This window comes from Cervus elaphus, chromosome 18 (assembly GCF_910594005.1).
Source record: "Cervus elaphus chromosome 18, mCerEla1.1, whole genome shotgun sequence".
NCBI classification, from domain to species: Eukaryota; Metazoa; Chordata; class Mammalia; order Artiodactyla; family Cervidae; genus Cervus; species Cervus elaphus.
In genome coordinates this window covers 18077519-18105280 of record NC_057832.1, presented here as the reverse complement: position 1 = coordinate 18105280, position 27762 = coordinate 18077519, and the positions used below count along the sequence as shown (strand labels likewise).

The 27762-nt window shown below is 49.6% G+C and overlaps 1 protein-coding gene across 1 annotated transcript; it reads left to right on the top strand.

Annotated features, from left to right (window-relative positions):
• On the top strand, window positions 1-24489 carry UPP1 (uridine phosphorylase 1). Its single transcript, XM_043872536.1, has 8 exons — window positions 1-136; window positions 11562-11626; window positions 18132-18246; window positions 19401-19559; window positions 20525-20639; window positions 23133-23342; window positions 23537-23683; window positions 24292-24489. The coding sequence occupies exons 2-8, from the start codon at window positions 11583-11585 to the stop codon at window positions 24423-24425; spliced, it is 924 nt and encodes a 307-aa protein (XP_043728471.1). The 5' UTR covers window positions 1-136; window positions 11562-11582; the 3' UTR covers window positions 24426-24489.
• The last annotated feature ends 3273 nt before the right edge of the window (window positions 24490-27762 follow it).

Genomic DNA, 27762 nt, shown 5'->3' with positions numbered 1-27762 from the left:
AGCTGCGGGCCGGCGGGCGGGGACCCCCGGGAGGCCTGACTCTACCAGCTCCCCAGTACCTCCTGGCACAGTTCGGGCAGTCTCTGCGCGGGGAGCCTCCGTGGCCGGAGTCCAGTTTTCGGGAATCACTCTGCCGGTGAGGCGACTCGGTGCGGGGACGCGGGGCCACCGGCGGGGAGGGTGCGCGGGTACGCTGTGCCGGGAGAGCGCACGCGGAGCGAGTGCGCGGAGCGAGCGCGGGGAGGACGTTTTCCGAGGGTGTGCGGGGAGAATGTCCAGGGAGGAGGTGCGGGGAGACCGCGCGCGGAGGAAGTGACAGGAGGGTGTGCGGGGAGGGCGCGCGCGCAGAGGAAGTGCGGGGAGGATGTTCCGGGAGGGTGTGCGGGGAGACCGCGCGGAGAGGACGTGACAGGAGGCTGTGCGGGGAGGATGTTCCGGGAGGGTGTGCTGGGCGAGCGCGCGCGGAGGACGTGACAGGAGGCTGTGCGGGGAGGATGTGCTGGAGGGAGGGCGCTCATCCTTGCCTCCGCCGCTCGGGTGTCCGGACTCCGCCAGGATGCTGGGTCCACCTGGTGCATGAAATCCGCAGCCCAAACCGAGCGAGATGGGTCCTGGGACACCTGGAGCGTCCCCTTCTCGTGAGGGGAGAGGGGAAACGACGTTTTAGAGAAGGACTGTTACCAGACCTGGAGAGTTAAAATGAACTCGGGTGTGTGCGTTGAGCCAACAGATTAAGTGTCACAGCGTAAAATACTGGCGTCAAGGTGTCCGGCAACTCAAAAGAGAAACTTCACAGTTAAAGTATCTGACACAAACATGATTTGCACCGGGGGGAGGTATGTTTGCAGTTCTTGTAAGCGGCAGGTTGCTTTTAGACGGGCAAGTGGGGCCGCCTCTCCAGCTCTGGGGTCTGGGCGTGTCCGGGAAGTCAGTCACCGCCCGCAGCCTTCTCCTACCCGCTCTTTCCCAGCCCTGGCCGTCTTTCGCTCTCCTCACCAGAGGTCAGCTCTGCCCTGTGCAGTTCCCCGCTGATGGTGACTTGCAGAGAAACCCACTCTGAAATCCAGGCTGGAACGCGGCCATATCCTGTAAGGCTGGCTCCAGGCGGCGTGACCCTGCGCTCTGAACTCTGTTTTCCGTCCTCCTGGCTGCCTCTCCGTCCCCGTGCCCTGCCTAGCCTGGTCTCCCTTCGCACATCTTCCCCCTCTTTCTGTGTTTCCGGATCAGAGAACTTTGATTCCATTCATTGGCTGTGGCCCTGGCTTTTTAAAGATTTGCATTTTTCCTGAATAGAAAGAAGCGACGCCCAGTGGGTTTCCCACCCTGCCAACCCCTCCCAGGACTGCCTTGCCCTTCACTCGGCTTGCCTGACTCTAAGCAGAGGGCCCCCTCTCCCACTTCTGGGCCAATTTTCCATGATTCCCACCCCTCCTTTTAGAGGCCAAACTGACCTTTTGGTTGTCTTTCTACATTCGCTTGGAGACTGCAGACTAATTCAAACAGGTTTATCAGACATGAATTATATTTTTTATTCCAGTACTCTCAACCCTGGTAGGCACTGAAGTAGCACTTTAGTTGAGACAAAGTAGTTATTCTTTACGTTGGCTTTTGTCCAAGTGAACTTTCTCATTGTCATAAAATTAATACAAATTCATTATTTTTTTTAAACAGAATATATAACAAGATATATATATATAACAAATATATAAAAACTTTCAGTTTTTCTGCTTCCTAAAGATAAACCCTGAACATCTTTCTGTCTTTCCCTCCCTCTTTGCTCTCATACACACACACACATTTGCTTTTGAAATATGTTCATTCAAAAAAAAATAAAAAACGTTTACACACTAATCTATATGCCCAAAGTAATTCGCCTGTCTGAATTGGATTAAATAGGTTAAAACTAAAATAAAACAGAACAACAACAAATACAAAACAAGAAAACCAAAACCAGCTGCCAGCTGGAGGGCTTTTTAATTTTGCAAGTTGGATCTAGCAGAGCTAGAGTGATGACCCAGTTAAGGAAGTGGTGCTGGTGGTTTAGTCGCTCAGTCCTGTCTGACTCTTGCGACCCCAGGGACTGTAGCCCGCCAGGCCCCTCTGTCCATGGGATTCTCCAGGCAAGAATACTGGAGTGGGTTGCCATGTCCTCCTCCAGAGGATCTTCCCTACCCAGGAATAGAACCCAGATCTCCTGCATTGCAGGCAGATTCTTCACCAACTGAGCTCTGAGGGAAGCCCCTCTAAGGAATGGGTGGGGTCAAACTAGGTTACATCCTGTCTCATAGAAGAGCAACAGTCAATGGAGAAATTGAAACACTCTCTGGACTGGCCTCAGTTAGGAACCAGAGTGTGAATTTCAGAACCTTTGCCTTCTCTTCACTGATGGTTGGCAAGAAGGTGAGTGATGGCCTCCTGTATCTCATGTGGAAATGTTGCCAAGCTCTTGGCTCCCAGTCCACCAATGCTGAATAGAAAGATGAGACAGTTTGGAGGAAATAGAAGTGACTTTATTCCGTTTGCTGGGCAAGGGGGAGAGCACAGCAGATTAGCACCTCAAGTACTATGCTTCCCTTCTAGGGGAGCCGAGAGGCTTTATATAGCCTGGGTCTCATCGTCTAGGGTAGATGATAAGGCTCAAAATGATGAGGGTCTCACCTTCTTCTTGCATTATTTCAAAGCCGTCACAGCTGGCGACAGGCTTCCTGGTAATTGGGTCCGTTTGTCTCTGGGTTATGAGCTTCCCTTGTGGTTCAGCTGGTAAAGAATCTACCTGCAATGCAGGAGACCTGGGTTCAATCCCTGGGTTGGGAAGATCCCCTGTAGAAACGGAAAGGCTACCCACTCCAATATTCTGGCCTGGAGAATTCCAGGGACTGTATAGTCCAGTCAGTCAGTCAGTTCAGTCACTCAGTCCTGTCCGACTCTTTGCGACCCCACAGACTGCAGCACACCAGGCCTCCCTGTCCATCACCAACTCCCGGAGTTTACTCAAACTCATGTCCATTGAGTCGGTGATGCCATCCAGCCATCTCATCCTCTGTCATTCCCTTCTCCTCCTGCCCCCAGTCTCCCCCAGCATCAGGGTCTTTTCCAACCAGTCAGTTCTTTGTATCAGCTGGCCAAAATATTGGAGTTTCAGCTTCAGCATCAGTCCTTCCAATGAATATTCAGGACTGATTTCCTTTAGGATGGACTGGTTGGATCTCCATGCAGTCCAAGGGACTCTCAAGCATCTGCTCCAACACCACAGTTCAAAAGCATCAATGGTGCACGCATTGCTCAGCCAAGATGAATTCCAATGAGAAGGACTCTGGGAGGTCGGTAGGAGTTGTGGGGTCTCCTTTGACCTTTCCTGAATTCTTCTGGTGGGTGGTGGCTTGTTCTTTGAACCTTACCAGGACCTCCTGTCATAAAATAACTCTTGGCAAATGGTTACTGTGGTGTCTGGCCAGCATGGACAGTTTCAGTCTGTTTCTCCCAACAGTGACTTTGCCTCTTAATGCGAAACTCTGCTCTTCGGGCAAGATTGATGCTGGTTTTGCACATACACAGGATGCTGGAGTGTGTTATCCACGGGGCAAGGGCATCTAGGACTCCACTCTACAGGGAAGGTCACAGTGCCCTTTTGTGAACACGTGTGCACCTTTGGCTTAGAACATCTCATTCTGCTACTGGGTGAGACAGTGCTTTGAGGGTTAACTCCCTGTCTCTTTGCTTGTTACCAGTAGTAAACACTCCTGCTTTAACCAAAAGCGCCTGGTGTGTTCAGAGGCTCAGCACCCCTGGCATTGGGTCCATTGAGTCCCCTAGCATGTGGCAAAGAGTCGACAGGACTGAGACAACAATCGGGAAGCCTTGTGCTCACAGCGAAGCCTCGGGACCTACGAGCCCAGAGCCAGGTTCTGAGTTCTCTGGGAGGCAGAGCCTCTGGGCTTGGAATCTAGTGGAACCCTCCTGTTTAGAGAACAGAGGGTCCTAGAAAGTGAGAGGGGCTGTCTTCAGAATGCCTGCAGCCCTTGGGACAGTGTTAGAAGAAATGTTTTCTAAAACTGACTCCAGGACAACCCCATCCTCAGGTGCAGGGTCTAACCCATGGAGCCTGCCATGCTGTGGGAAAGCCATCAGCTCTTCCGGAAGCCCCAGACTAGCTGACCAGACTGGACCACTGACCAGTGACCATACTGCCACCCTGACCCCTGCTGACCCCAGTTAGATTAGACCTGTGAATGACAGAGTTGAAAGTCAATGCTTCTCCAGTAACTGACCCAGAATTCCTACCTGCCCCGTTTCCGCAAGCACTTCCACCTTGAGTGATGCCTGTGGGCATCTTGTGTGGGAAGCCGGTGCCTCTGATGAAACATTCAGATTGGTACATCATGTGGCCTTCCTTCCCTGTAAATCCACTGGACACAGGCATCCCTTACAGCCTCATCTGAATACCACCTTCCAGCCCTTAGGATTCACCTCCTGGATCCAGGATGCACCAAACTTTCCTGTTGTGATTGCATCTCTGCTCACCCTCTGTGCAGGGATCACATGTTGGGGAAGAAAAACTTCTACCCACTTAGATTCTATTCTTGTTGTTGTTCAGTTGCTAAGTCTTCTGCATAGAAGTTAAATAAGCAGGGTGACAATATACAGCTTTGATGTACTCATTTCCCAAGTTTGAACCAGTCTGTTGTTGCATGTCTGGTTCTAACCATTGCTTCTTGAGCTGCATACAGGTTTCTGAGAGACAGGTAAGGTGGTCTGGTATCCCCATCTCTTGAAGAATTTTCCACAGTTTGTTGTGATCCACACAGTCAAAGGCTTTAGCATAGTGAGTGAAGCAGAAGTAGATGTTTTTCTCTAATTCTCTTGCTTTTTCTATGACCCAGCAAATGTTGGCAATTTGATCTCTGGTTCCTCTGCCTTTTCTAATCCCACCTGGTGCATCTGGAAGTTCTCAGTTCATGTACCGCTGAAGCCTAGCTTGAAGGATTTTGAGCATTACTTTGCTAGCACATGAGATGAGCACAATTGTAAGGTAGTTTGAACATTCTTTGGCATTGCCCTTCTTTGGGCAATGATTCTATTCTTGGAGACTGCAAATTAAAGACAGATTAGCAAGAGAACAGACAGATTTGAATTTATATGTGTACGGGAGAATTCAGAGAAAAATGCAGTCTTGGGAGGTGGTTAGAATCTGGGGCTTATATATCCTCTTAATGGAAGTGGGGAGAGGCAGAGAGGCACCTGGGAGAGAAAATGCCTTCTTAGAAGAGGGTGGGGCAGAAAGGGCACTTATGCAAACACCGAGGACTTTGGAGAGAGGAGTGGTCACTTGAGAGAGACAAGCAATAAGATAGGACAATATCTGTTTGGGTTTTTTTCAGAGAAGAGGAGGTTAGTTTTTTCTAGGAGGGGTACTGACATGTTTGGAATTCCCAAGGTTCAGGCATGTAACGGCTTTCAGGACCTCAAAGTCTTGAGCTCAGAATGGTTGTTAGGTAACAATGGCTTATTCTGGAGCCCTTTGTGTGGCTTTACTATGAAAGCCTCTGACTGTCATTCACTGCATCCAAGATTTCAGAGCCCCCCAGTCACCTCCAGGATGGGGTCACGTCGTTGGTGCTGACACCTGGCTGCCCTTGCGCCTGGCCCCTGACCAGCACCCAAGTCACCCCTCTCCACCCTGAGCCGGCTCAGCTGCTTGTCTCTGCATCCTCCACATATCTCATGGGGTGTCATGTCTCCTCGCTGTAAATAGTTTGTCCTGTCCTCTCTGCTGCATCTTTTCCTGGCTATTCCTAGGAATCCGGGTAAGAAACGACTCATTCCTCACGTCGAACTAGAAAAGTCTGTATCTTTACCTGGTTCTCCCTAGCCAACAGGCATTGGAGTTCACATTCACACATGTTTACTACACTGGACTCAGAGTGTTGCATCTTGTCCTGTCTCTACAGATCACACACTACAACACGTGCTGATACTAACCTTAACAGGTACACCTGTTGGTGATTTTACTTCAATGACTAATGAGGGCAATTCTTAGCACCTTCTGCTATCTTACAGATAAATAGAAAGGCATTGTAGTTGTTCAGTTGCTAAGTCATGTCCAACTCTGTGACCCCACGGATTGCAGCATACCAGACTTCCTCGTGTTTCACCATCTCCTAGAGTTTGCTCAAGCTCATGTTCATTTAGTTGGTGATGGTATCCAACTATCTCATCCTCTGTCACCCCCTTCTCCTCTTGTCTTCAATTTTTCCCAGCATCAGGGTCATTTCTAAGAGTCGGCTTAGAAATCAGGTGGCCAAAGTATTGGAGTTATAGCTTTATCATCAGTCCTTCCAGTGAATATTCAGGGTTGATTTCCTTTAGGATTGACTTGCTTGATCTCTTGACTATCCAAGGGACTTGGAAGAATCTTCTCCAACCCCACAGTTGGGAAGCATCAGTTCTTCGGCATTCAGCCTTTTTTATGGTTCACTTCACATTTGTACATGACTACTGGAAAAACCATAGCTTTGACTATATGGACTTTTGTCAGCAAAGTGATGTCTGCTATTTAATATGCTGTTTAGGTTTGTCATAGCTTTCTTTCCAAGAAGGAAGCATCTTTTAATTCCATGGCTACAGTCACTGTCCACAGTGATTTTGGAGCCCAAGAAAATAATCAGGCTTTAGCATAGTGAGTGAAGCAGAAGTAGATGTTTTTTCTGGAATTCGCTTGCTTTTTCTATGACCCAACGAATGTTGGCAATTTGATCTCTGTTCCTCTGCCACTTCTAAATCTATCTTGTACATCTGGAAGTTCTCCATTCACTGCTGAAGCCTAGCTTGAAGGATTTTGATTGTTACCTTGCTAGCATGTGAAATGAACATAATTGTATGGTAGTGTGAACCTTCTTTGGCCTTGCCCTTCTTTAGGATGAAAGCTGACATTTTCCAGTCCCATGGTCACTGCTGGGTTTTCCAAATTTGCTGGCATATTGAGTGTGAACCTTAACAGCATCATCTTTTGGAATTTTAAATAGCTCATCTAGAATTCTATCACCTCCACTAGCTTTGTTCATAGTAATGTTTCCTAAGGCCCACTTGACCTCACACACCAGGATGTCTGGCTCTAGGTGAGTGACTGTACCATCATGGTTAGATGGGTCATTGAAACCTTTTTTGTATTGTTCTCTGTATTCTTGCCACCTCTTGTTAATCTCTTCTGCTTCTGTTAGGTCCTTGCGATTTCTGTCCTTTGTTGAGCCCATCTTTGCATGAAATTTCCCTTGGCATTTCCAATTTTCTTGAGATCTGTAGTCTTTCCCATTCTATTGTCTTCCTCTACTTTGCATTGTTCACTTAAGAGCTTCTTATCTCTCCTCTCTGGAACTCTGCATTCACATGGGTGTATCTTTCACTTCCTCCCTTGCCTTTTGCTTCTGAGTTACTAAAAAGGTGAAGTAAAAGTATGAGGCAAGTGCCTGAACTCCCCCTGACGTTGCCGCTCCGGCCACAGCTGTGCTGGGTGGACGGGGCGGGCAGGGCCGGATGGCACCTCTTGTGGGTGGACGGCACTGTGGTGCTGATTCAGTGCCGGGTTTGTGCAAGTCAGCTTTCCTCCGCCACGGAGGAAGTGAAGCAGTTGCTGCACAAGTATTCACCTGGGGTGATGCCCAGGCTGAAAGTCACTTGTACAACATCAAGAGTGTGCCTTAGGAAATACAGAAGCGTATTGTCTGTTGGAGGAAACAGGTGCATGATAGCGTTAATTCAGTAAAGCAAATGAAAAAACAGTTGGCGAAAATGTTCCCTAAATTCTCTGAATGAGCTTGCCAATGATGACTTCTAGTTGTGCTGCGCAAGGGCTTCGCTGGTGACTCAGATGGTAAAGAATCTCCCTACAAAGCAGGAGATGCAGGTTCTATCCCTGGGTTGGGAAGATCCCCTGGAGAAGGAAATGGCAACCCACTCCAGTATTCTTGTCTGGAGAATCCCGTGGACAGAGGAGCCTGGCAGGCTACAGTCCATAGGGTTGAAAAGAGTCAGACACGAATGCATGACTTACACTTTCAATACTCTAAAGTTGTGACCTGAGTTGAACCGACTGCAGTGGAACCATGGAGGGCTCCCTCTCTCTTCATCTGCATTAAACCTCAGGGGGACAGACTTTGGCCTCGATGGTGAAGGACCTATTTTCTGATTCCTTTGATGGTTGAAAAAAATAATGCATCTTCTTGACAAAAGAAAACAACAACAACACAACTTAAAAGTTGGGAACTAAGTTTTGTTTGATGGCCTTACTGAGGACTTAAGTTCAGGGAACAGCCTTTCAGGTAGCTGTGAGGAATGCTCCAAAGAGGTAAGAGTGGACCCAGGGTTTATAGGAGTTCTGCTGAGAGCAAAACAAAAACCAGACATTTAAGTTGAACATCAGAAGATTACAGGCAATCATAGAAACCAGACATCTCAAGTTAATGATCTCAGTGCTTTTCTATGTACAGGAAGATGTAAGAGGCTGGGCTCCTTGAAATCATTCATCTGATGTTCATCTTAACCACCTAGGGCCAACGTCTTGTTTTTCTCCATCCTGAGTTTCCTGGGGTGCCACATGGGGATGGCTGCCTTGGCTGAGGACTTGATGGAGGCAACATTGTTTACAGCAGTGGCTGGTGACATCTTTTTACCCACAAGCTTCACATACACATTAAAGGATTTATTTATTTGGCTGCACCAGGTCTTAGCTGCAGCCTGTGGGATGTAGTTCCCCAACCGGGGCCCCTACATGGGGAGCTCCGAGTCTTTGCCCCTGGACCACTGGGGAGGTCCCCTACACATTTTTATTAACTTGAAAATTCCTTCTGAAATTCCACCTTTGCATGGTTCCCTGAGTGGTTATTCTTAAACATCACCAGGGTCTCCTTTTACAGAAGTGGGGTGCTCACCTTGCTGGTGGCCTGCAGAATAAGGGTGAATCTGAGTGAGCAACCAGTCTGCCCGTGACAACCGTGTGGCTCTTGGATTCTGTCTGTTCCAGCTGGTCTGAGGGCAAGTGAATTGAGAGGGGAGGGACTTCCTTCACCCCCTCCCCATCTTTGACCTTTCAGTGGGTGGGTGGGGTAGCCGTATCATTTATCCTCCACACCCAGCTCCTTCTGAGAGTGAAATGCGGCTCTGGTGGTTGTACCAGGATTCTTTAGGCAAACGTGCATGCATGTTCACTCCATGTGAACATCTTAAGGTATTTAGTGAGGAAGTTACCAGTTAGAACATTGCAAAGGCTCTAATCTTCTCTGTACAGAGCTGGTTAAATAAAGCTTTCTTGTCTGCAGGGCCAGGCCCTGGCCCCAGGAGGAGTTGTCTTGGGGGTGGGGAGCTCACAGCCTGGAGGGGTGAGTCTAAGGAGAAGCCTTCCACACTTCAGGAAGGAGCTGAGGTCAGGGGCGGCAGAGGGCAAGGATAAGACAGAGAAAATGGATTCTCTGCTTCAGAGGCAGGGAGAGAACTGGGCTAGAGAGGAACACTAGCAAGTCCAGACAGGATGCCTTCTCTGTGGCTAAGTTTCAATTCCTGGAAAATAGGGATGGATTCTCCCTGAAGACCCCCTAGTGTACCCTCTGAACTCTGTGATTCAGCTGCGGCCCCATGGGAAGGCGCCTCTCACCCTTCCTCTTTCCCGTACCCGCCTCCCCCACACCACCCCCAGAGGAAGAGCTGGCAGACCGGAGGGGACTGACTCTCCGTGACCCTAGGCCAGACTTCATCTCTCAGGGGACACTGAGGGCCAGTAAGGAAGGCTGTGGGCTGGTGCTCTGGAAGACATGTCTGCACTTACTACAGACAATGAGATGGATCCCAGAGGGGCAGCAGCCACTGCCTGCAGGGCATGTGAAAAGAGTGGCATTTCCTGGAGGCCAGACTTCTTCAGAAACGGCTGCCTGCGTCTCATTTCATCTGTCAGCCTGCTGGATGCTGTAAAGGCAAATTATGCCCTTAGAGTTTGATCACTGAGTACAGTTCTGATTTGTTCTCCCCACACCCACACCATCAAGCAGGGAGTCCTATAGGTGGGCTCAGTTCTGACACGGGCTGCCTGGGGACAGTGTCAGACCCCCAGGCTAGGGGCTCAGTCCAACAAGACTGTCTGCCTTCCCCCACCCTGAGCCCTGCGCCCCCATCACAAGTCTGGGTGGTCACCTGGCTCTGGATGGGAGGTTCTCAACAACCACCCCTGCCCTGCAGTAATTTGCAGTTGACTCAGGCTGCTGGGCTTCCCAGGTGGTACCAGTGGTAAAGAACCCTCCTGCCAATGCAGAAGATACAGATTCGATCCCTAGGTCAGGAAGATCCTCTGCAGGAGGGCGCAGCAACACGCTCCAGTATTGCCTGGAAAATTCCAGGGACAGAGGAGCCTAGAGGGCTACAGTCCATAGGGTTGCAAAGAGTCACACATGACTGAAGTGACTTGGCACGTATACACGCACAGGATGGCGTTTCCTGAGAAGTGTCCTATAAATAAATGTTAAGGGAGGAGGAAGTCCAGGCCACTCTCCAGAAAAATCTGTGTCCCAGAACCAATTATGATAAAACTCTTCAGTCTTCAGCATTTTCTAAAAATGGTCAATATTTAACTGTGTAACAGCAGCCGTCGATCCTTTTCTCCAAAAGGAGACCTTCTGGGCTTTCACTTGGTGGGTTTGGTTTTCTGATAAGTGGCTGGTGGGGTTCCAGGTTGGGAACCTGACCTGGGGATGGTGGGGGTGGCTCACTCACCGCGTTCGCCTCTGACAGGTCCTCAGGCTCAGCTCTGCAGTGTCCGCCTGATTGCCCAGCCCCAGTAAGATAACTGGTTACCTCTCCTGGATGTCCCTCCTTCCAGCTCTGAGTTGGAGCAGGGCGGTGGGTTGATCCATACTTGCCCCATTTCCTTCCCTTCCCTCCATGGCAGGCTCTGGAGAGCTGCTGCCTTTGCTTGCTCCCTTCCTGCCCTGAGCTGGAGGAGAGTTAGGATTCTAGAAGGGTGAGGCAGCCTGGTGTAGTCCGTTGGGTCAGGGCTGTCTTGCCCTGGGGACCGCATGAGATGCCAGCCCGCGCTGACTTTGGGTATATTTCCGCCAGCTCCTCTCTGAAATTAGCAGCCTTCCTGGTTGTATATTCGTGCCTGCATGTGATGCAGAAATGTAGGGTTCCTCTCGAAGGCGCTGGCCTTCCACAGGTTAATGTGGCCTTGCTGACAGAGCGACAGTGGTTCCTATCGGGAGGATTAACTAGTGTTCAGATAATTGAACAAGGAGCCCACTGGACCGTGGTGGCCCTAATGCTGAGGCAGCCCGTGTCAGCAAACTGAAATCTAAGCGATAAATGCCTCAAGGCTGCAAATTCAAAATAGTACGAACAACCGTCACACACAGCCATGCAGGCCTCTTGCTGCAGCCATCAGCCACACACTGGCTTTGCTCCCACTTCTCCGTAGGTCGCTCCCCAGCTCCCTGGGTGACCACTGACTGCAATCGCTGTGCCCTCAGATGAACTCCTGAAATGCTCACTATTACCTTCTCACAGACTCTGCTGTCTTCTCCTAGGGTCCTGCCTCAGCTGAAGGAATGGCCTGCACCGCGGCTGAAACGGAGAAGCCGGAAGATCACAAGTAAGGTGACCTGCGTGCTGCCCGGCCTAGGCTGGTGGTGATGGCCTTGAGCCCACAGTGTTCTAGGAGCTGAGGCGTGGACGCCTTGGTTCTCGGGTCTGAGCCCGAGCGGGGTCAGGGGGACTGAACGCTGGGTTGGCTGGCAGCTGAGCTGGCTGAGAACGCCTGGTACCCCATGCGGGCAGCTGCTTGTAGCCGTGGTGTGTTTGTCCCTCAAGGATGCCAACGCTCAGACCTATATCCACGGGGGTTTCCTTACTCCTGGAAACTTTTTTTTTTTGTGAGCTAAGTTTTATTTGGGGCAAAAAGAGGACTGAAGCTTGGGAGGCAGCACCTCAGATAGCTCTGAGAGGCCGCTCCAAAGAGGCTGTTGGGGAGGTCAATACATAAGATTTCGGGGAAGGGGCAGCTCAGTGCAATCCAACACTTACTTGACAAGAGGCTTTCTCCTCTTGGACACTTTCTGAGTCACAGTCCCTGCTGCCCTCCCAGCTTTCTTGGTTCTGACTTTCAAATACTTTCCTTATTTCTTTGCAGTTGTTCATTATCCACTGTGTGATTCACATGGCCACTCTTTTATGTATATTAGTGCATTGCTGGTATTGATGAAAAAAAATTAATAGTCAATCTGAGAAAAAAATGGAAAATTGTATTCCAGTTAGCCTGAGTATTATAACCCAGGAGATGGTTTTTCAAAAAGCTCTGAGGACTGTTTTGCCTAGAAGAGGTCAAAGGTTTTGAGACAAAGTGTAGTAACATCAAATGATGTATTACTGGGGCTTCTCAGGTGGCGCTTGTTGTGGTTAAGAACCCACCTGCCAATGCAGGAGATGTCTGAGACGGGGGTTCGATCTCTGGGTCGGGGAGATCCCCTGGAGAAGGGCATGGCAACCTCCTCTGGTATTCCTGCCTGGAGAATCCCATGGTCAGAGGAGGCTGGCAGGCTGCAGTCCATAGAGTTGCAAAGATTGACGACTAAAGAGACAGCATGCCTGCGTGCACGCACACACGACATTTTACTGACAGTTTACACCATCCAGATACACATCCACAGAGCAGCGAGTCGTGGGTTCTCATGACCCCTCACAAGATTAAGAGGGAAGATGATAGCTAAAACCTTTATGGCATTTTGATTCCACTTGTTTGACTTCATATGAATAGAATGCTAGATTTGTAATTTATGTATTCACTCAAAACTTTGATATAGTTCTGGGTATTTTGGCATCGGTATTACTGCTAAATGTCTAGAAAGTTTGTTACCTTGGTGATTTAAAAAGAATTTAAATGAGGCTTGAAACTTCTAAGTCAATTTTGAGAATATAAAGAAATACTATGTTATAAAAAAAATCCAGGAAACATGTTATACAGTATTGTTAACTGAAGTAGAGATTTTGTTTAAATCTAACAAAATTCTATGCTAGTGTTCATTGTTTTCATACCTTATTCAAGATTCATGTGTTCAGTTGCATTGAGTTGCTTGCAACAAATTCTGGTAAATTCTCTTTTCATTTTTATTCTGTTACAAGTATTTTCTAATTTTCCTCTTTATGGTTTCTTAGATACACACATCATTTAAAATGGACATTTTATTTCCAAATATATGGGGTTTTTAAAGTATCTTTGCTATTAATTTCTCATTAAATGCATTCTTCTCTGCAATCAGCCTCTGTGTTTCTTTAGTCTCCTAACTACTGGGACTTCCAATGGCTAAGTCAAAGATCTCTATCAGTAAATGTCACACTGCACTTGAAAATGTGAGTTATTTTCAAATATCTTTTGATACTAATTTCTAACATAATTCCACAGTAATAAGAGAACAGACTTTGTATGATTTCAATACTTTTAGACCTCAAGGCCATCCAGTAAGAGAGGAGAAACCCACCAAGTTAACCTAGGAGTCCTGGACAGAGGTAATTGGCCACAAACTCAGCAATTAGTTTGACTTTTGAAACTTAAAAATGACTGAGCCCAAGGAAGAAATGCTTCTGGTTTATAAGCAAAAGTGTGAGCAATTATTAAAGTAATTAGCTTACAGGCCTGGTCTGGCATCTTGGGTCAGCTATTTACTTCAAGATATCATAATTTTCATGTCCTGGTCTGGCAGTATTAATCTTAATCGAAGTCTAAGGAGGCCTAATAGAGTCCCTTCCGAAAATCCTTTATCTGATGTCTTTCCCACATGCATAACCCCCTGGTTGCAGGCCATGGCACGTGTGATCTTCATTCAAAGATAGATTACTTTCATAAGCTTCAGAAACAAACTGTACAATAATGTAGCATAGCAACAAGGAGTCATCTGAGAAATGCATCTTAGGCAGTAAATACAGACCTCAATTAATAATTATTAGATAATTTTATTACCTGATAAAGCTGATGAGAAGGTAAGAGTTTCCAATTTCTGGAGAAATCAGGTAGAAAGAAAAGATAACTATCTTAGTTCTGCTTACTAATGTGTAATTTACGAAATCTCTGTAAGTCATAATTAGCTTAAGGGGAAGAATTTCTTTATGTCTGGAAAACAGGTCCAGTGTTAGGACTCTGAGCCTCCAATGAAGGGGTTCGTATGTTTAATCCCTGGTTGGGAAACTAAGGTCCCATAAGCTGCTTAGCAAGGTGAAAAACAAAATAAGCAACTCCCCCCATCAAAAACAAAAACAAAAAACCACCGACCAGGAATTGAACCCAAGTCCTGGTGGTGAAAGTGCCAAGTCCTAACCACTGGACTAACCACCAGGAGATTACCAAAAAGTCCTTTCTATGGAATCTTTTTGAAGATGAAGCAGTTGATAAATAACAAACGACTTAAAAAGGCAAGGTTAAAGATCTGATTACATTGTATTTGGCAAAGAAACTTGGCTATTTCTGTGACATACAAAATTTTAACATAATAACTAGAATTATGATTGTAAACATTATCAGGATTCTAAGGAGTGGCATATAATTTCTAGAATATGTATATTAGTAATACTTAACCCACACAATGTAACCTAAGAATATTTACCACGACAATGCTTCCCATGTAATTTAACATACCAAATAAGCCTAATGAGTTTAATTTTACTCTCCCTGAGGTGCTTCAGGGGTCCTTTCTGAAGAATCCCAAAGTCAACTTCAGGGAGAATTTGGGAAGTTTGTCAAAATAGTGAAAAAGTTTAAAATACTTGGTTAAATAGGACCTTAGGTCGCTGTGGAACAATACTTAATTCACTTAACCAAAGTGAGAATACAATCTTTCAAAAGCAAATACAGCTCACTTAAAAGGCAAAGATGCATAATCCAGTAGGAAAAACGGCTCGATATTCCAAGAAAACTTTATTTTTTTAAACATTAAAAAAAAGTACTTATTCATTTTTCATTTATTTGACTGCATTTCATCTTAGTTGTGGCATGTGGGAGCTAGTTCCCTGACCAGTGATTAAACCTGGACCCCCTACACTGGGAACACAGAGTCTTAGCCACTGGACCACCAGGAATGTCCCTCCAAGAAAACTTCATTCTCCTAACACAGAGAGAAAACCAAGCTTCTGTTTTGTATCAATTACTCTTAGTAACAAAATATATTTAATTCAATTCAGTCCTACCTCACCATACATAAACTCTTTTCTCAGGATTCCTTTTTCCTAAGAAGGGCTCTCCTTGGTTCTCCTCTGGGAGGTTCCTCAGGAGGTTCTCTGGAGCCTCACACATGTCGGTCACCTGCTCACATCCTAATCCCACATGGATACCTACCCTTTCCTTCCTTCCCCGCAGAGTCTTCAGCCCATTTTCAATTTTGGGGGCTGCCCCGGGAATGGCTCTTGCAGAGATAACTTTAAATGAAATAGTAGGATCCCTAGTGCTTCCAATCATCGACAGCCAAACACACCCTGTCCCCACTGTCCTCTCCCTGATCTCTGCCCCCAAGTTGAGGACCCCGGGGGCTGATGGAGTGGGGATAGTGTGAAGTAAAGGCTGTGAAGGGGACCTGGGCACCAGGTGAGGTGCACACACGGCAGTGACCGCCCCCTCTTTGGTTTCAGGCTCCCTTCCTCATCTGCCAGTCCCTTTTGTAAATGTTTATTTTTATTTATTTGGCTGTGCTGAGTCTTAGTTGCAGCATGTGAGATCTGTCTTAGTTGGCGCATGCAGGATCTCATTACCTGACTAGGGATGGAAACCCGGGCCCTCTGCACTGGGGAGCATGGAGTCTTAGCCACTTGCTCACCGGGGAAGTCTCTCTGCCAGTCCCTTGAGCATGCGACCCAAGACATCTGGGCCAGTTTGACCAATAGCCGTGTTTTTCCCTCCCTGCTGATAAACTCCTGGAATCAGAAGTCAAGTTTCATTCCTTTTGCATCTCACCCATTTCTTTTACAGAGTAGGTGCTCAATGAATATTTGTTAAGCAAATAAAGTGTCAGAATAAAGGAAGATAAAGTCAAGTTTGAAATTGTGTGTAGACTAGAGGAATAGTTTCCAAGTAATATGTCTTTTACTTGTTATTTTAAAGCCCTTTAAAAAAATTGAATCACCGCTATTACAACACTGCAAGTCAATTATACCTCAGTAACAAAAGAAAGTCTGAGCTAGTTCTGTTTGCTATTATGATGTGTCTAATTTACATATTTTTAAATCTTTGCTGGTCTCCAGAGTTACACCCTATTTCCTTCTCCTCTTCCTAGAATGAAAGAGGAAAGAAAGCTTTTGTGTTTTGAAATAAGTGACAAAGCTGTTTTGTCACATCCTATTTTGTCAGTTCCGATGCTTGCCTGGTAATGCTTCTGTTTGTAGTCTGTCTTGTGAACATCCTGAAGGAGACCAAGAACGATAATAATAGTAAAACAATTATCTTTAAAGGAGCTTCAGACGCTGTGGTTTGTGTTGTGACTTCAGAATTTCAGCTTGGCCTTGAGATTTAGCAGGCATTCAGGGAAAGCTTGGGATTTGTCCCAGCTGGATTTGGTCCCCTGGAAAGAGACCCCCTGACTCAGGAGAGTGGGCTTGGCTGAAACTGGTTGGGGTCCAGCACAGACCGTGGCTTGAGCAGATGACCTGTCCTGAGTTAAGACTCCCATCTCTGCCCCAGGGCCGTTCTGTGAGCCAGCCATCAGCACCTCCCCTTTAGAAAAAGACCTGCCTCTCTTTAATATTTTGTTTGCATCTTTAAAAAAATTTTTTAAATTTTTTTCACTTGATAATAATTTTTATTGACATGTCTTAACACAAAAAATAATGCATTTGCATTACAGAAAAATGTTTGCCTCTTTTAGTATTGCTTCTCGACACTGTTGGGCTGTGAATTAACTTGGATGCCATTCTAGGGAAATAGGGGGGAAAGGAAGAAGTGACGAGATGCAGAAGGCAGAGGAGCAAGTGTCTTTGGTCTGGAGGCTGGGTGTCTGCGAGGACCAATGGATGCCAGGAGAACCCGGGCTAGAGGCAGCAGAGAACGGGCACGTGGCCTGGGTCAGCTACACTGTGGTGTTTACAAGCCCCAGGATGCTTAGACCTTCTCCTGCCTGGCTTCTTCTCACAGTTAGATTGAGAAGGAAATGTGATCAGTGGGTTCTGAGCAGAAAGTCTGGCTCAGAAGGAAGAAATAGAAGGTCCTAATTGCTGTGAACTGGGGCCCCGTGCTGCCTCTCTCTTTGCCCCTGGCACTGGGCAGCAGACTTGTGTTTGGGATCTGGAAGGCACAGGTTAGAAGGAGGAGTATCTAAGGCTGCAGATGCAGTCTAGACCTGGGCATCATGTTTAAAAATAAAGTTGTATTGGAACACATCCATACCCATTTGCATGTTGTCTGTGGCCACTTTGATGTGACAACAGCAGGGTGGAGAAGAGGTGACGGAACCCGTATGACCTTCAAGGGAAAAAGTATTTACCATGTGGTCTCCTGTGGGAAATGTTTGCTGACCCCTACTGCCAGCCAGCAGCGTACCATCCGAGAGAAATATAATGTGAACCACACAAAGTTTCAAGCAGCTGCAGAGAAAAAAACAAAATCAAAAGATGTCTTTGCTCATCACTCTCTTTGGATATTGTACCAGCTAAGTGCTGGCTAATGACAAGGAAATGAAAAGGAAAGGCATCAGATTGGAAAAGCCATCTCGGAGTGGGAGGATTATAGGCCATTTTTTTCTTTTATTTCCATGCATATTTCCTGTGATAAGTGTATCATTTTTACCACAAAGCCACATTTATGTGTTGAGTGAGCTTGAGTTTGGTAGCAACTGGCTACACGCTATATGGAGTGAATTGGCATTTTGATCTTTGTACCATTCGGTGCTCTTGTGAGTTCGGTGCTCTTGTGAGTTCTGTCTGGTCATCCTCCAAGACCAGCCCTGGAAATGAAGAGGGGGTGAAGGGAAGGAGTGGGGGGAACTGAGATGGAGCAGAAGCCTCTGTAGGTTGGGGTTGTCCTGCTGCTGGGTTCCACGTGCCTCGCTGGCACAGAGCGCCTCAGTGGTCCAGTTGGCCACTGGACGCTGGTTCTATAAACTGTCTCCTTTCCTGTTTTGGGACAGTGACTTGGTACAGCTTTGCAACCCCCATGTAGCCGCAATGAAGGAAGACGTCCTCTACCACCTCGGCCTCAGCACCAGCACGCACGATTTCCCAGCTATGTTTGGAGACGTGAAGGTAAAATGCTCAGGGCTTTGAATTTTGGAATTTGTCCTAAGATCACTAATATTCTTAATGCTCTCATTGAGAGACTAGAAAAGAGCAGACACTGAGTCTTTTCCAGGGGACTGAGGGATAGCAAGGAGGAGCAGTCACCGTGTCTGCTGTCTGTCATTTAAGATATACATCGATTTGTTGAGCTGGTTCCTTCAATGACTTACTTGCTGAATGCAGCTTCCAGGCTCCCCTCGTCCCGAGCCTTGAGTGCCTGGGTCCAGAATTGTCCTCACAGGGGACTTTTAAAGTGGACTAATGTTTAGAATTCTAAACTGAAACAGGCCGCTGACCCTAGATCCAGGGCTGCCTCATGGGATCATAAGGTCATGACCAGGTTATGTCCCACTGGCTGCCTGGTTCTTTCATGATGATGTTTGTTTCAAACTGAGGGACAATTTTCCATTTTCATTCTTCCCTTAAATCTAACCTATACCTTTTTTCCTAGGCTGTAGAAGTTCTTTTTTTTATGTTTAGAGACTAATAATTCTTCGATCATTGAGTCCCTAAGAGTGACTTATTTACTTGTTTTTCTTCTGTAAGCTTTCATGTTTTGCACTTTGCAGACTGCAGGTTCTGTGTCTCTGAGATTTACCTGCTCCGTCCACAGCTACAACTGCCCAAGCCCCCACTGGCCCCTGACTCTTTCTCGAATTGGCCATTGGGTTCTCTGCCGGCAGGTGAAAGAGTGGTTAGAAGTCCATTTTATGAATAGGCTGCTTGCACATCGAGGATCCTGCCCCACCTTATTCTGAACCCAGGCTCCCTCCAGTGGAGCGAGATGCCGCCCACGCAGATGGGTGGGCCCCGGGCTGGCGTGGAGCCTGGATTTTATCCACCCAGGGAGGGCGCGGCGGTCCTGCATTTTGTGCAGCTGACTGCTTCACACTGTTGAGTCCAATAGCACTGAGCTGAGTCCATGAACCAGTGCTTCTTAAATGTGAAGAGTGCTGGAATCGCCAGGGGGCCTCCATAGCACACAAATTTACACAGCAGGTCCGGGGGGAGGCCGGGGAAGGGACCTGCACTTCTAGCAAGTTCCAGGAGATGCTGCTGCAGTGGGGGTCCCACTTTGAGGACCCATGCTCTGCTGATGGGGCTCTGTTTTCTGTCTGCAGTTTGTGTGTATGGGAGGAAGCCCTTCCCGGATGAAGGCCTTCATCAAGTACGTGGCTGTGGAGCTGGGCTTCGCCCCCGCGGGTGCTGACTACCCCAACATCTGTGAGGGCACCGACCGCTATGCCATGTTCAAAGTGGGGCCAGTGCTGTCCGTCAGCGTGAGTACCTGCGCTGGCGGGGGGCCGGCCCCCGGCTCTGCAGGCTCCCCGCCTGCCCTGCACACAGCCCGGCAGAGGGGCCAGGGGTGAGGGGAGCCTGGAGCTGGGGCCCGTCTTCAGGACCTGCCAGTACACACATGGAAACACACATGCACGCCCACCCAGCTGTGTGCACACGGTGGGGGCCCAGGTTGGAAACCAGGAGGACCTGCCTGAGCGGGCCTCCGAGGAGAGCCAAGATCAGTACCAGGGGCCCCCGCCCTGGCCCCCTCACTGGGACTTACACGTGTGATTCAGCAGTGAGTGAACGTAAATCTCTGGTCTTTCTCGTTTCCCAGTTCTGGTTTCCTTTGTAGGCGGGAGCATTAAGCAAGTGCTTCCATAGAGTAAGGCTGCCCAGAGAGAGGGTGCCCCGGCTCTGAGTAGCTGAGATGTTTGGCAGCTTCAACCACACAGCACACACCTGGGAATCAAGACATGTTCACATCTGGATACTAATAATCCATGGAAGCACCTCCCACATGCCAGGCTCCATGACAAACACATCCTCCCAGGACTGCTCCGCCTAGGATCAGCTCCGGGTGGATGTGACTCCAGCAGGCCTCTGAAGAAGGGGAGGGTTGGGGTGGAGAGGCCGCAGCCTTCACAGGGCGGAGCCACATGCCGGTCACTGAGGATGGCTGCGGCAGAGCACGTGGAGAAAGGGGAAAATGTGTGCAGGCCTTCCCAGGCCGGAGGGGCTGCTCGTTACCTGGCAACTGCAGGCCCCCTGGTCCTCAGCTGAGATCCGTTCTACCAGCTGTGTGCATCAAACGGGGTCAACAGCATCATGCAAACCTTCCCCACATAGTCACAGTTTGTAACTACGTTTGAAGTTCACCTTCTTCACCCTCACTTAGCAACGCACGACCGAGCACACACAGACTCCGCCCGAGCGTGACGCGCGTGTTTCTCCCTGGTTCTAGCACGGGATGGGCGTCCCCTCCATCGCTATCTTGCTGCATGAGCTCATCAAGCTGCTGTACCACGCTCGCTGCTCCGGCGTCACCCTCATCCGCATCGGCACTTCCGGTGGGATAGGTCAGTGTGCAGACCGCGACCGGGCCCTTGCTGGGGGCGAGGGGGGCATCGAGGGGACCCAGAGCTCCGACCTGGGCTGTGCCCAGGATAGCTCAGCAGCAGCAGCAGCAGGTGTGAAAGCAAGTTTGCTTTGTTATTTATCTGGTTTTTTTGGTCCAGCTACTTCTCCCAACCCACACCCCAGAAATAGCTGCAGAAAGATTCCAGGCCACTCGCATGTGAAAACCCGTCCTTTTCGGGTTACACTCTCATGCCTTCTTGTTTGCTTGATTCTCTCTTTTTTTTTTCTTTCTACTTCCTCATTTCTCTGCCTTTCTCCTTCACTTCGCTCACTCCTCCCTATTCTTGCAAGGATGTGAAGTATCTTAAGAGAAAACCTACAGGAAACTCAAAGGGAGAAGAAAGAGAAGGAAAACAAAATTAAGATAAGTGTTCTTAAATTGCCTAAAAGCCCTCAGTGCTCATCATAATTTTTTTTTTTAACATCACAGAACGCTAAAAATTATGTTGAGTTTTAAGCCAAAGTTGTTGAAACAAACTTGTTTTATGTAAGTTGTCCTGCTTTCAGGTGTCCCAACTCAGGGCAGGTTTTTCTGCTGAAAAATGGGTTCTGACAATTCTCACTCCCATCAAGGAGCTGGGAGCTGCTGGAAGGAGGCCTGGCCTCTGCACTTGTTTCTGACCGTCTAGGCCTGACCTCCTCTGGATTTATGATAATTTGAAATTTTAGGTTTTCCTGCTATGAACGGGGACTTCTGTAGGCCCTAAACTTCTTGATACATAGTCTCATTTTCCTTTCACTGTATAGACAGATTGATAGGTAGCATCCCTGTTTGCAGATTGTCATTCAAAGTTTAACGGGGTTCTCAGAAAACACCCCAATGACTAGGGAGGGCCCTGCCCACTTACCTGTGATACCTTCCAATGCCCAGGCTCTCCTTCATGCATGTTGCACCAGTGTTGCCAGAAGCTCCAGCAAACCTTTCCTGAGTTCTTGCTCTGCAGGGATTTTAAAATCAGTAACCAGAGAATGAATTCTGGAGGGAGCAGGGTGGGTTTTGCTGCTGCTGCTGCTGCTAAGTCACTTCAGTCGTGTCCGACTCTCTGCGACCCCATAGACGGCAGCCCACCAGGCTCCCCTGTCCCTGGGATTCTCCAGGCAAGAACACTGGAGTGGGTTGCCATTTCCATCTCCAATGCATGAAAAGTTAAAAGTGAAAGTAAAGTCACTCAGTCGTGTCCAACTCTTAGCGACCCCATGGACTGCAGCCTACCAGGCTCCTCTGTCCATGGGATTTTCCAGGCAAGTGTACTGGAGTGGGGTGCCATTGCCTTCTCCAAGGGTGGGTTTTGAGTCTCCCAAAATTGCTCCATAGAATTGGATAGATCAACTAAAGAGCTGGACCCCAAATCCCAAAATAGGAAGAGTGGGTGGGTGGGTGGCACGGGCCCCCACTCGGGAGGAAGCAAAGGAAACGCTGCGGTTCCTGATGGGTGTGAGAAGAGAATTCTGGAATAGCCAACAGGTATCCTGAGAAAGTGCAGGGTCTGTATGCGGAAGAGCAGCTGACCCTGGAGGAGGACTGCACCCTCCAGTTTGAGGCCTGAGCGGCTGGAATGTCCTGGGCGCCATGAGTTCCTGAAAGCTACTGTCTGAGGGTTCTCCAGGCCCACACTTGGGGAGGGGAGACACTTGAGGGGTGTCTGTGTTGAAGCCGCAAGGAGAGTCTAGATGGACACACAGGGGGGTGAGCAGAGTCAGAGCCTGAGGGTTGGTCATATTTTTTAATGTTTCATGAAAGCAGCTGATATAGGGGGTGGGGGCGGGGAGCCCCAGAACAGCTCTCATGGCTTCTTCCTCCTAAATGTCTAGGAAAACCAATATCCCATTAAAGCAAGAAGTGGTGAGAAATGCTAATGGTCAAATCTCAAGCAAAGTTATTAAAAGTCCAAAGACCAAGGAGCAGAATTATGTCAGTACAAATGTGGAAACGCCCACAGAAAGCAGATCCTCACCCGGGGTCACTCCTGGAGGGAAGCCAGGGCATCAGGGGCTGGTGACCACAGAAGCCAGTTTTGGGGAGCCCGGAAATTCCTTACACTATTCTTGGCTACTTTTGTTTAACTCAAAACCTTAAATACTTAAAAAAAAAAAAAAAAGTACAGAACAGGGACCAGCTGAACACCTTCTGGTAAAGAGAGCCCCAGAGAGTTCCAGCAGCAACTGTTAAAATGCTGTTCAGTGCGGTGCAGATGCACCGTCAGTTTTCCTTTATTTTTTTGCACTTTTCCCTATTTTCTGTAGCGTCTACCCATTCGTTTCTTTTACCATTAGGAAAAATAAATCTGGTGTAGAAAAGGGATCCTTACCTATTTCTTTTTAGGACCTGACTGACCTTTCAGCGTTCCCGTGCATGGACCAGGCCCTTCCCTTCCCAACCCCCGCCGCCCCATCAGGCGGCGAGACAACTGCTTCTTCTGTCCTTCCTTCAGGTCTGAAGCCCGGCTCTGTGGTGATCACCCGGCAGGCGGTGGACCCATGCTTTAAGCCGGAGTTCGAGCAGATTGTCCTGGGGAAGCGAGAGGTCCGGACCACGGACCTGGACGAGCAGCTGGTACAGGAGCTGCTGCGCTGCTCCGAGGACCTGGGCGAGTTCCCCACAGTCGTGGGCAACACGATGTGCACCTTGGACTTCTACGAGGGTAAGGGGCCCGCTGGTCTCCTGCTGGGGGTCTGCCGCCGTCGTGAGCTTGCTTCTTATGATTTCCATGCAGGCCGGATGCTGGAGGGCAAGCAGGCTGGTCGGGCTCGAAACCATCTCCATGCCTGGGGAATGGGGTGGGCGTGCAGTAGGTGTTTACTGCATGCCCGTGCCGAGTGCTCCACGATTTTCCAGGGCAAGGCCGCCTGGACGGGGCGCTCTGCTCCTACACCGCAAAGGATAAGCAGGAGTACCTGCAGGCAGCCTACGCGGCCGGCATCCGCAACATCGAGATGGAGGCGACGGTCTTCGCCGCCATGTGCAACGCCTGCGGCCTCCGAGGTGGGATCCCTAGGCCGCCATCCCCCCACCCCCACCCTGCTGAAGCCCCCGCTTCTTCCCCGTTCCCACCCAAGTCCTCCCGGAACTACCCGCCCACCCTGCCCCCCAAGGCATGCCTCTGGACCCAGAGCATAGCGCACCTCTGTGCTCTTCAGATTGACACGCGCTTCAAAACAGGATCCGCAGTGTCTCTGCTGGGACTCCGGTGCCACTAAGGGACCAGAAAGATGAGAAAGCTCCCCCCTCAGCTCAGGGTGGCCTTCACTGCCAACTGTACAGTGAATCTGGCCTTCGGAGCTCCTCGGATTTCTGAGTTGCAGTTAACCCATCGCAGTTCTGGCCTCACCCCTCCAGGCCCAGCTCTGCCTTCCAGAAATCCTGCCGTCTCTGTTGTCACATCACCTTGCCTTTCAAGGCAGTACAGGGACCCGAGCTGGTCCTGGGGTTTGCTGAGGGAATCTCTTTGGGACGCAAAGGCAGCTGGAGCATGAGACAATAGGACAGGATGCTGTGCATCCCACGCCTTCTCTTGAGGAGTGGAGGCTGGTCTCCCGGAATTAAGCTAGAAATCCCGCAGTTTGTGCTGACCTGGCGTTTGCTCCCTGCAGCGGCCGTGGTGTGCGTCACCCTCCTCAACCGCCTGGAAGGAGACCAGATCAGCAGCCCCCACGAGGTGCTGGCCGAGTACCAGCAGCGGCCCCAGCGGCTAGTAGGCCAGTTCATCAAGAAGCGCCTGATGTAGGCCTGACACCCCAACATCTATCTAGAGGGCATTTGTGGTTCCTGCAAATAAAATCATTGCCACAGTCTCCTCTGTGTGACTTCCTGGATCCTTTATACAAGAATCTAGGGAACTGATTTCAGGTCAGAGGCAAAGAAAATCCTGCCTAGCTACGCAGATTTAAAAATATGTATATATTTTTAGTTTAGTTTTTGGCTGTTCTGGGTCTTGATTGCTGCGTGGGCTTTGCTAAGTTGTGAGTGGGGGCCTCTCACTGTGGTGGGTTGTCTTGTGGAGCACGGGCCTTAGGGCATGCAGGCTTCAGGACTTGTGGAGCACAGGCTCAATGGTTGTAATGTAGGGGCTTAGCTGCTGCCAGGCAAGTGGGATCTTCCCGGATCGGGGATCTAACTTGTGTCTCCTGCATTGGCAGGCGGATTCTTTATCGTTAAGCCACCAGGGAAGTCCAAGGATTTTTTTTTTTTTTAAAGCTTCATTAGAACATGTCCACCACGTTAGCCTGATTTGGGTTTTCTTTAAGAAAGTTCCTCAGTATTTGAAATATTTCTAGGGAAGTTTTTCAGACTTGTAAATACTGATTGTAGTCAGATTTCGCTCACCAAGCGAGACTCAGGTTCACTTTAGCCTGGCAGCAGCCCTGCATCAATGCTTCCGTGTCCCTCAGCTTCCTCCTGGAGTCAACCCCCCCCCTCCCAACTGGAGGCAGAAGGGGATTTGGAGGGCATTCCAGGGTGTCCCTTCCTGTCTCAGATGGGTCTGGCAGTAGCTGTTTTTGGGGTGTCCCCAGGTCCCCCAGCCCAGAGGCAGTTGCCCCAGTTGCCTTGTTGGCACATCTACACCTGGTAATGTTTGGTATTAACTCTGTTTTAGGTTCTCAAAGTGGGCTGTTTTCTGACTGCACACCGAGGCCCGCACTTGTGCTTTTTGGTTTGGGGAATTGTGTGGGGACCATGCTGTTGATGTATGAATATGGTCCGTGCACTCTTCAAAAAGCCTCTTTCCTGAGATTTTGAGGTTCATCCCAAATTGAGGGTTGGTAATCAAGTCATTCAAGAGGCACCAAGCTGGGCACCCCAGATGCCAAGACCCCTCTATTCCAGGGAGGAGCCAGTAATGACTCCATGTTAGAACTTTAACCCTTGGTTGCCTGTTGCTTTTCTTCACTAAAAGGATACTGTTTATACACAATGGTCTGCCTGGGGGAATCCTGCCTGGCTGCCTGAATACTAAACCAAAGTGCCTTTGATCAGGACCCTGTCCACCTGTGGATGGCTACAGGAAGGAAGAAATGAACACATCCCCTCCCCAAGGCTTGCCATTCTAGGAGATATTTGCAAGATCAATGGCCTTTTAACGTTGTTTCCTCACCTTCCCCATCTCTGTTCTATAAAAGAACCTGGCATCCCAGACCTCAAGATGGTTACTTTGAGACCTTATCTGTCAGTCCTCTTTTGGAATTAAGTTGTATTCCTCGCCTCAGCACCTGCTCTCCATTAATTGGCCTGTGGTGCAGTGAGCTGGGTGAACCTGGACCTTGTAACACCTCCTGGCTCACCCTTGCTAGAGGCTGCAGTGGAGAAGGAATGCTGCGGTTTCTCCCTTAGCCCCCTCAAGGGATATCTGCTGCACCCCAAATTTGAGGCTGCTCCAGAAGGAGCCGCCTGCAGCCCCCCAGCAGCTGGCAGGTCCTGGAATATGTGTGTCCTCTTGAGTTTGGCCGCCTCTGACGCTGACTCAAGCTCCAGGGGCTGTATCCAGGCTCCTGTCACCATGCTCACATCCGCCCCCCAGTTCCCAGCGCCCCAGACTTCAGCGAAGACATTTCCAAGTCCGTCTGCTCGCGGGTCTGCTCTGCCCGCAAACCTGGGTGCAGGGGCAGACAGGGGCGGTCTCTGGATGCCAGGCTTGTGGGCTGGCTGGCGACCCGGCTGGCGACCCCCGCAGCCCAGGTGTCTGGCTAGGACCCCGTGGTCACCAGGCTCAAGTCCCGTGAGGAGCCGCGGGGACCTGCAGGCGGGTCCTGTGTGTGCCGCGGGGTGCCCCGTGGGAAGCGGGGAGAAGGCAGGAGCTAGGCAGTCAGCAGCACGAGAAGCTGTTTACAGCCAGAGAAACGGTATCCTGCGACCGCGGTCCCTGCGGCGTCTCCCGGGCCGGCGGTCCCTGCCCCGCGCCCACGGATGGGGCCTCCCTGGAACCTGCTCACGGGCCCTCTCCTCCTCGGCGGCGAGGGACGGGACTCGAGACGAGGTCCTTCCTCAGCGATGCGGAGGCCACGCGGAGGCGCCCGGCTGGGCCTGCGCCGCTCTCTGCTGGCCGCAGTGGGAAGGGCCGGGCTCACCCGCGGGGCTGCGCTGTACCCGTCCGATGGGGTAAAAGCAGCTGATCGCACGCATTTCCAGCGAGACATCCGACCCTGTGGACTAACAGAGATCCGGGACGACTCCAGAGCGGACGCTCCCCCGCCCTCCGCACCCGGGTCCCCCCACCTCCATCCTGCGCTGGCAGAGAGAACCGGCGCCAGCACTGAGGCGCGGGGCACCTGGAGAGCTGCTTCAGGTGTGTGTATGTGGCGGGGCGCTGCGCGCACACGAAACACAGACGCCCACGTCCACACGTGCTCCGTGCACACGCGGGCCCTCAGACATTAACCAGGTAGAAAACGAGTGGTACTCAGTGGCCTTAACCTCCTCCCGGAAAAGGAGAACTTCGGCCCAGAGCCCACCCTCTGGGCTAGCCTGGGAGCCCTGACGAGGGTGGGGCACGCCTGCTTCTATTAGGGTCTCCTCCAGGTGGCGCTAATGGCAAAGATCCCGCCTGCCATGCAGGAGACATAAGAGACGGTTTCGATCCCTCGATCGGGCAGATCCCCTCCAGGACCGCACAGCAACCCACTCCAGTGCTCTTGCCTGGAGAATTACACGGACAGAGGAGCCCGTTGGCTGCAGTCCGTAGGGTCTCAAAGAGTCAGGCACGACCGAAGCGGCTGAGCACACGTGAACCAGAGAGTGGTTTAAAAAGAAAAGTTTAAAGAAGGTTAGGTATGACTGTCACTGGGCTCCAAAAATCACTGCAGATGGTGACTGCAGCCATGAAATTAAAAGACTCTTACTCCTTGGAAGGAAAGTTATGACCAACCTAGATAGCATATTAAAAAGCTGAGTCATTACTTTGTCAACAAAGGTCTGTCTAGTCAAGGCTACGGTTTTTCCAGTAGTCATGTATGATGTGAGAGGTGGACTATAAAGAAACCTGAGCGCCAAAGAATTGATACTTTTGAACTGTGGTGTTGGAGAAGACTCTTGAGAGTCCCTTGGACTGCCAGGAGATCCAACCAGTC